The 9,430-nt window shown below is 40.0% G+C and overlaps 1 protein-coding gene across 1 annotated transcript in view; it reads right to left on the bottom strand.

The window, feature by feature from the left end:
• PROX1 (prospero homeobox 1) overlaps window positions 1-9,430 on the bottom strand; it is a 36,672-nt gene that overhangs the window by 25,102 nt on the left and 2,140 nt on the right. Inside the window, 1 exon segment of the mRNA XM_009079500.1 lies at window positions 2,956-3,063. Coding sequence (XP_009077748.1) covers window positions 2,956-3,063 — 108 coding nt within the window.

Below are 9,430 nucleotides of genomic sequence, written 5' to 3' on the forward strand. Positions count from 1 at the left end.
TGTGTTGAAAAGCCTGTAAGCGTCTGTTCTTCAAAGCTAAAATGACACTGAATCTGTTGTATTTAGTAGTCTCAGAATTATTAGTTTATACATTAAAAACAGCACCAAGTGGTGCGAATGAAGATCACACAGAGCCATCCATACCAGGCACTTTTTCATATTTTTCCAACTTGTTTTCTCACAAGACTTTGACAAGTTGTGCTTGCATCTTATCCAACACTGCTCGCTTTCTGAACGAAACTCGGTTGAACTTGGAGCTAGGAGAGAAAGTTAAAGGGGGGCTCTGTCGGATATTAAAAAAAAACCCTAAAGAAATCTTTGTATAGAACTGAATTGGGCTCTTAATTTATTTCTTTCGCTATATGGGGGAAGGAGAGTTAATTAGAGGTGCTCCACAGTTGTTATGCACATAGTTATTGGGACTACGATGGAGAGTAATTTTTCACTACACTAGATCTGCACTGTGTGCAGTTGTCCTCCACTCTCCATTTCGTCCAGGTGACTTAAGAAAATGGAAATATTACTACTTAAAGAGTAGTGATAAATAAACCTGTACAATATAATTGCCACTTTAAAATATACAGAATTTTGCAGCAGTACAGATCTTATCAGTTTTGCCACAGCATTTTGAGGTTATTGCCATCTTGGGGCAGGGGGAGGAAGGAAGAAAAGCACCAATTTTTAATTGGTGTAAATCAGTACAGCTTCCTTGGTTCCAACACCGCTATATGCATTTACTTTCCCTGAGGGCCTGGCCCTGATATTCAAATGGTTCCCAAGCTTTATTCTCTTATTTAAATTTCTGAAATAAATCACTGTGTTAATACAGTTTCTTTTCATTTTTAAAGGCAATTAGTAATGAAATTAAATATGATGGCTTCAAGTATTACACGTTACGCATACATCTTTATTAATATCGCCACGATCTTCAGAACCAAACATTTGGCTAGCGCAGCACATGGAAACATCTCATTAGGGTACCTATTTACATATGTGTTCTCAGCTCATGGATGAGAGCGTTCCAGTGGCAAGCAGCAGTCCCCATCGGCACTGGTAGGGGACACCTGCTTAAACCACAAGGACGTTCTGGCTCCATTTAAGCTAAATTATGTCCTCTCGCTTCCGTAAGTAGGAGGGGTGAAGCTAATGGGACTGCACGTGGGCTAAAAGGGGAGCATCCTTTGGCTCGAGAAACTGCAAACATATGCTAAGCACTTTGAAGCATTTAAAGGTACGGAGAAACCCAATAAAAGATGAGTGTGTCTAATATTTACACCCATTTCTATGGTGCTGCTGACCATGAGTGGCTGTCACATGTAACAGGAAGGTGGCTGCATTCACTTTTGGGTGAATGACCCCATCCCACACTGGTGATTTTTAAAACCCTTTTGGGTTCCTCCTCGGGCTGTATAAATAAATGTATAAATGTAAGGTGACACAAAAGCAGATTTCTGCATATTACACAACTTTATCAGAAGACATAGTCGCCATGTGCGTGCAAGCACACATGTATCTTCTTAAAAAGAGGGAAAAAAATATCCCCACCTTGGCACACCTGGCTGTACGAACACATAGGGGCGAAGGTGCAGGGTAGCCCCAGAGCAGGACCCTCATGAGCAGCACTGCCAGCACTACATCTGCCTGCAGCAGCTCATTGGAGCAGTGTTGCCTGAAACGCTCCCTCTGATTTTTCCATCCCAGGTGGATCCACTCTGAGAGCAAACCCTCCACTTGGCCCGCTGCGCCATTTGCAGCTTTTTTTTCTGTGTGTTTAATGATTCTTGACTGGCCATTTAGCCTAGGAAGTGCCTGTATTGCTTCCCCCCCTCCTTTTTATAAACGTTGTCACCATCCGCTCACCACATGGCATTGAATAAGAGGAACCTCCAAGGACACGGCTGTGAGGGGCAAGAGTGTACTGAGATGTGCAATCAACATTAAATAAAAAAAAAAAAAAAAAAAAAAAAAAAAAAAAAAAGAGAAAGAAAAAAGCTGCCAAGAAACTTGACCAAGGAGAACTGAGCAGCAGAAACTGGGCCAAGTTCACAACCTGTAGGATAATCTTCCACTAAGACTGAAAAAACCCATAACCCAAAAGTGATTAAAAGAAGGATTTCTGTAATTTGTTTGGGGGGGGGAAATATGTAACAAACTAATTTAAGCTAATATAATGTTTATAAAGTTACTTAGATAATGACACCATGTATACCATTATAATCATTAAAACACAATCTATTTTTTTTAAAAAAAACTTAGATGATTAACACAAAATCAAGTTGATGTGAAGGAACAATTACTTTTAGAAAAAAAATCAGGAGGTCCTAATATTCTGTAGAATGAGGGAGGATGCAGCTGTATGTCGACAGCTTTCATATCCTCATTTGAATAATGTGGCCTGAATCTGTCACTTTATTCATCCTCCTTATGCTCAGTGTACTCTGCATCAACAACAAATTAAGTTGTAAATAAGAGACAATCATCACTTTTGTTTTTAAGCAGCTTCTGCATGGAGAATTTCAATGTACTGTTTCTTTTTGACAGAAAGGGATTCTACACTCTGCTTATGTAAGCACAAATATGAGGAAACCAACCGAAATGAAACAATAAGGGAGCACTTGAGAACTGCTCCAAAATGTTCTTGGAAGTACATTTCTACTACCACAGAAATCTCCTTTTTTAATAGGATATATAATGAAACTCGTTTAATTTACTGTAATAGTTATTCATACTTTGTTCTAAAATTTCATTTTTGAAAATTTTTTACATTTAGAATCATCCCCTTTCCTTATCCAGGCACAAGCAGGGTACACCTCAACAAGAAGAACAAGGGAATAAAATCAGATGCAACCTTTGTGTACCAGAAATATTATTAATCTCTAATGTGCTAACACAATACCATTTCATGAGCAAATAGGGCATGCAGCAAGGAGAAAGGGGGGCAAGAGATTGTCTTACCTTTACATCTGAGAAGTAGGTTTTCAGCATATTGGAACTTGGGTACCGGGTGTAAAAGAACATGAGCTTGGCCTTTTTCAAGTGATTCGGTGACAAGCCTTCCTGCATGTAGGATTGAATTAGTAAAGGAAAATGCTCTTCTTGAGAAAGCTGTTTCTGAATGTACAGAGCTAGCAAAGTGCACCCTTAAATACTCCACAGTTCCCCACACTGCAGGAAGAAATATTAACATTTAAATTGTTGCCCTGTAATTTTCTGTAAAATAGCTAAAGGAGAGATGAGAGGCCGTGTAACTTAAACCCTATATTTCCTATCAGTTTAGGTGCTGGGTCTCAGGGATCTTGCAAGTTTACAGATAGTGTACCATATGTATGTTCACTTGTTGCTACGGAAACAAATGCAGGAAGCATGTGCTGCAGAAAACTTATCGGATGCTTTTTCCCCCCTCTCCTTTGCAATGCCAGCTAAAGTTTCTTTTGCTCTCGGTGTTGTGCCACTTGCACACAATAAAACCAATGCATGTTACACAATCAGAGGCACTTTATGATTTTGAGCAGATTTACACAGGCATTCATGTTATAAATTTTAACATCTTGAGTAGTTCTCTCTAATCCTGCTGCTGCTTTGCTCCAGTGGCTGCCTTGAAAATCAGAGTGAAATTTGTAACAGGCAGAGCCCCTTGGCCGCCGACTCCCCCTGCCACAAACTTGTCGCCTCCTGATTTACACAGTTAACTCCTCCGAGAACGAAGCTGTATTTGGGGCTAACCAATCAATACATGTGGGCTAGCAGATCAATAAACGGCCATTTACCCTATAAGGCAGCCTATTTATCCTGGAAACATCATTACCTTTTAGATCTGTAAACAGAAGCAACTAAAAGAGTTCCCAAGGGAATGTGAAGCTAACCATAACAATCTTGGCTTGCTGATTTTTCTCCCAGCTTCTTGGCTCTCTTTTGTGAACTGCGTGCTAGGACGGCTCTGGTCACATCTGTGCCGCAGGCTGGCCCTGCCATTTCCTCAGCAAATTAATGGCTTTATAATTTATCAGAAATGAAGATGCACGTGGAGAAAATCAATGTGGCCCCCACAAGGTCAATTAAGGGTTCTTCCCAGAAGCTTCTCTAAGGACTGTTTCTCCCTAACACAATTGTTGAAAATTTCACTCGGTTCACACCTTACGGTAGGGGGAAGGTCAACCAAGTTGACAGATGCGCTGCAGCCAAGGTGCCTCTTCCGTCTTACAGCCGGGTGCACGTCAGCACAGAACATCTCACTCCAGGCCTTGAGACGGGAAACCCAGACTAATTTTTATCAGCAGGCTACCGATGATTAGCTAGGCTTTTTCAGCAGAATTCCTTTTCCTCTAATTCGTGAAATCTGCTAAATCCCTTTATTTACAAGGTTCGTTTTTAGATTAGAAAAATGTAGCATTTAAAAAAAAAAAAAGGCATTGACAATATTAGTTTAAAAATCTCTTATTATCTGGAAATACATGGAAAACGGCTCAGCTGAACTTGCATTTTGTTTTAGATGCTTAATGATTACAAAGAAGATAATTTATGACTGACATACTTCTTGTGCCAAGAGTTGAAAGAACCTCGGTTCGTTTTTAGATTAGAAAAATGTAGCATTTAAAAAAAAAAAAAGGCATTGACAATATTAGTTTAAAAATCTCTTATTATCTGGAAATACATGGAAAACGGCTCAGCTGAACTTGCATTTTGTTTTAGATGCTTAATGATTACAAAGAAGATAATTTATGACTGACATACTTCTTGTGCCAAGAGTTGAAAGAACCTCCAGTTACCTCCATTAGACTGATAGAGAAGTCTAAAAGAGCATTACACTCTGCAGTGCCATCTGTCAAAATACGTAAGTGAAATAATAGTAGCAAGCTGTCACCTATTGCTTAGTGATAAGAGTTTTAGACAAATCAAAACTTCTATGCCAGAAACCCATTTTGTTATGCGATCCTTTCAGGAAAGTGGGGGTCCAAAGGGGAACTCCAGTAGGAAAAAAAAATTAAAATCCTGAGTCTTCTTAATTTGCAATTCCTCTGACACTGACAACATGTTAACATCAGGCATGGTGTATATTCTCTTTCAGCACAAGCTCAAAGATGGACTTAAACTTACAAAAAACCCTCTCATATTTGCTGATTTTAAGCATATTAGACAGTTGCCTAAGTATTTGGATTCCTTCTGCATTTAGGATTTTTAAATATTTTCTGCTCTAATGCCAGAGGATATTGATACTGAATGAAACATGTATTAAAAGATGCTCTGAGACTCAAATTCCCAGAAATCCATTTTTTATTAAAATTATACTTGTTCTTAAGCACTTGGCAGCCTTAAAGCAATATCAAATATGCAACAAATCTGTATATCTTGATCCTAATGTTCACGCTTTACTGTGATAAAAGATATGATCTGTAATAATCTAGCAAAAAATAGTTAATGACAGACTTAAGAGCTAAGAATTAGATAACCCATTGCTATTTCAGAAAAAAAACTGAACTGACCAATTGCTTAATTTCCTTTTTAAGTGCCTGGGCTGAAAAGCAACTGTTCTTCCAAGAAAGCACTAGCTGTTTCCAGGATACTTACACACGCACAATGACTCATGATGAAATAGATTCAGTAAACATACAGCTGTACCGAACACGAGCTAAGCCCCATTCAAGGCCAGGAAAGAAAACGAGCACAAATAAATATTAAGGAGGTAAAGGGAGGAGGGGTGCCGAATGGAACGCAAACAAGCTCAGTCCCAGCAGCTCGTGTGGCTTGCCTCAATTCTCTTAGCTATAGCTTTGTGAAGACAGATGACATTCAATTCTATGGCTAATGCAAAATAGACAATAACTGTTGAAACTTGAGCCAGCTGCCAGGTGTAAAAAAAAAAAAAAAAAAAAGGAAAGAAAAGAAAAAAAAAAGGAGAAAGAAAAGATGATAAATCCATAAATTAATGAAAGACATCTGCTCAGGAACATAAAAGATCAGAGGAACAGTGTACTGCAGCTGAACCTAAAACAGTGTTCAAACAACCTGAGTCGCAGCGTTACGCGTTTACACAGCACAATGTTGCCTCACCTAATGCAGCAGCAGCAGCAAAATGGCAAAACTCTAAGAAAGAGGAAGTGAAAGACTGGGAACAAAACATATGGGAACAAAACATACACGCTCTTCTGTGTCTTAGCTGGAGAAGCACAGGGGTGGCACTACTCGGCATTTGATTCATTTGCACTTCAATCCTCCCAGGTAATGCTCCTCTTTTGCAAAAATTCTTTTCAGCAGAGATGATCTTTCATTCCTGATACTCTCAGCCTGAGCCCCCACAAATGCTCTAACAGGCTTTTCTAGCCCACACATGTATTAAGCTGAAGGAAAAGAGGTAAGAATAGGCTGTATCAGGCTAAAAAATCTGCACTAGAAAAGCCAAGCTGCTCTTTAAGTTACACCTCAGGTACTTTTAATCAGCAAAGCTCCTATTAGCTGCATCTCAGAGTATCCTCAAGACTCTCCAAAGAACATGCTGTCTGGAAAGCATTTATTCATCGCCCAGGTTTTACCAACAGCACAGAGTTATCCAGCTTGCTGTACAATCACTCATTTTTTTTAAGTTTAATTAGTTTAATTCTAGTCAGATGTAATAACTCCTCATTTCAAAAATGTTGTAATTCACTAATTACAGCTTTCACATATTGGGACTGTGAAACTTATTCCAGTTGGACTAGAATTCTGTTTAAAAAGAAATAAAATTATACAAAGTTGCACTAATGTTTCAAAGCCCTCCTGCCAGGGAGAGCACACTAAACTTCTTCACCTTTACAGATGTCTTAACAGCACACAAATTACTGTTGTGCTTCAATTTTGATCTATGCAAATGCTTTGGGACTGAACAAGGCTATTTTTCTTGAGATGCAAAGAGGATGCATGACAAAGGAAGACCATGCAGAAAAACAATTCGCTGTCTGTTTCTTTTGGAATTTGAATAAAACTTAATATTTGATTAAACAGATTAGTTTGCAAAGATACAGACTGCATTCATAACCAAGATGGGAATTCAGGCTGCAGGTGCATCTTATCTTGTTTAGCAACATACACAAACATTAACCATTTCCTTCTGCAACTCGGCAAAGAACGATCAGATACATTTTGCAGGCATTGGTTGAAACAAGAAAAAAAACAAACCCCAAGAAAACAAGAACCAGGCCAGTTCGGTGTTTTAGCTTACTACTAAAACCTGAACTTGGCTGTATCTGCTAGTCTTATGTTCTCATCCTGGCTGTATTGTCCAGGAAAACAGATGTTGCTTTCTGCAGGGAAGAAAGATCTGCTTCTTTCAAGAAATTTATTCCCTCTATGTGCACATTCAACCATGTAAAATAAAAGCATCATGACGGAATTGACCACAAACAAACCAACCTCCATACCGCGCCTTTCCCTGGAAACTGTAAGCTACCTGGACAAATGAGCTGCTGCTGGAATAAAACATCCATTCCCACAGCTGAGCAAAATACCACGGTACACATGTAGAAGTGCTATTTAATAAATCTGTTTGACTCAACAGGTCTGTATCTAAACCCAGAACACTGCAGCATGCAATAGCATCTAGGTGGGAAAGCCAGTCCTTTCCCAGTGCCAGGGAAAGAAGCAGGGCAATGAAAGAGAAAGAGGATCACTGCAGCACTCAGCATTTTCCCTGGCTACACCTTGGAGTGTCAAGGGACCCTTGCACCCCTGTTTTGGAAGAAGCAACAAGTTCCATTAGTGATATCAGTGAGAATGAGTGGAAGAAAGGGGGAGAAATGGCAGCAGTGGGGGAGAGGAGCTCCACAGGTGGAGAGAATCAAGTACAGCCCTAGAACTACTCCTAGTTCACACGCTTGGCATATTTCACCTCTCCTCACTCCTCTCCCGGGATGGGAGAACTACTTTTATACAAAACAATTAGTATGCCACTGTACTGTTTGTTAGAAATTACTTAATTGCCCTGGCCTAAGTCTTGCCCTCAGCTGCCACTCCTGCTGACCTCAGGACTGATTTCCAAGCATCGCAGCTTGCATTTTAATACACGGGAGAGATTTTCAGTTTCAAACTCCAAAAGTAATTGGCAGTGACTCTGAGCGATGCTGGATTTAGACCGACTCCTCTGTTCTGCCATACAATGTAGATGGTGAGGAGATTATTTCCCTGCTACCAATGATCAACAAGATCCTCTTTTGGGAAAGAGGTCCCTCAAACACCACATCCACTGCCAGCTGGCTCTTGAAAACACCAACACCTAAGGAAGGTGCTTTCAAACACAGAACACTTTTAACTTGTAGAAATTGGGCTATTCACACAGGTCAGACAGAACAATCTTGACTCAGACTCGACCTAAGTTACATCAAAGATAGGTGGTAATGGGCTTTGGACCTGCAGTGCCTCCCTTGTCCCAGCGCTGCCCATTGCCACAGGAGGGACGGGAAGCCCAGGTAACCAGCAGGCCTAGAGCCCTGACCTCTCCTGAAGATTTACCATGCTACAAAAAAAATGTGGTTAAATTAATCTAAACCCACCAGACTTATTAATTGCCTAGAAGATATCCAGCAAAGGAGTACAGCCTTGGGCATTTGCTTTTATGTGATACTCCCTGAAAGGGGCCAAGTCCCTCAGCATTGCTACCATTACTCAGGGAGGGGCAGTCGCAATTACTTTTATCATCTTGGAAACTAAATTAGATGCATCTAAGATTCTGTGCTTGTGCTGTTGCCTTCTGCTAAGGTCTTGAAGCTGTGAAAAATTATCAATCTACCCTTCATGCAAAATCCTCAATTTTACCACTGGGCAGACAAAGTATTTTATTCAATTTCAATACAGCTGTACTTGAAGTAAAACCTTTTGACCAACAAGCATGTTCGGGGGAAAGATGGAAGGCATTATTGCTAAAGGAGAAAAAAAAACAACCAATAAACAACCAAAAATCTAGTACTAGTTTCCAGAGAAAAAGAAAGGTATCATTACTATGTCTGGAAATGCCTAAATAAAGGCAGAGACAGATTTTTTTGGCCCTAACTAAAGCCTGCTATCGAGCTAAAGAGCGGGATTTTATTATAATCTTTTTTTTTTTAAGCAGGGGAAGTGTCCTGTAAATTTAATACAGCTGAAGTTTTATATTTAATTGTTCTCTCTAGCTCTCCAAAATAATTTGCTTTGTGTATGTTAGGACAAAAGATTTCTGTGTATGGCTGAACAGAGGTTAATCATGCATAGCAGGCAGCTGCACAAGGGCTGAGGAACAGACCTCTGGGTGGGGGAAAGAACTTGATGCAGCCTGAATATATCAGTACCTGCGTCTTTTGTGCTTCGTTTCCCTTACTCACTTGAGAGCTGAAGGCTCACGAGCGACCGGACTGTGGCTCTCTGTGAGGCCCAGCCACAACACCATTAACACAGGCTGTGTGCTGGCTTTGCAGCGGAGAGAAAAGAA

Source organism: Acanthisitta chloris, unplaced genomic scaffold, assembly GCF_000695815.1.
Source record: "Acanthisitta chloris isolate BGI_N310 unplaced genomic scaffold, ASM69581v1 scaffold37697, whole genome shotgun sequence".
NCBI lineage: Eukaryota > Metazoa > Chordata > Aves > Passeriformes > Acanthisittidae > Acanthisitta > Acanthisitta chloris.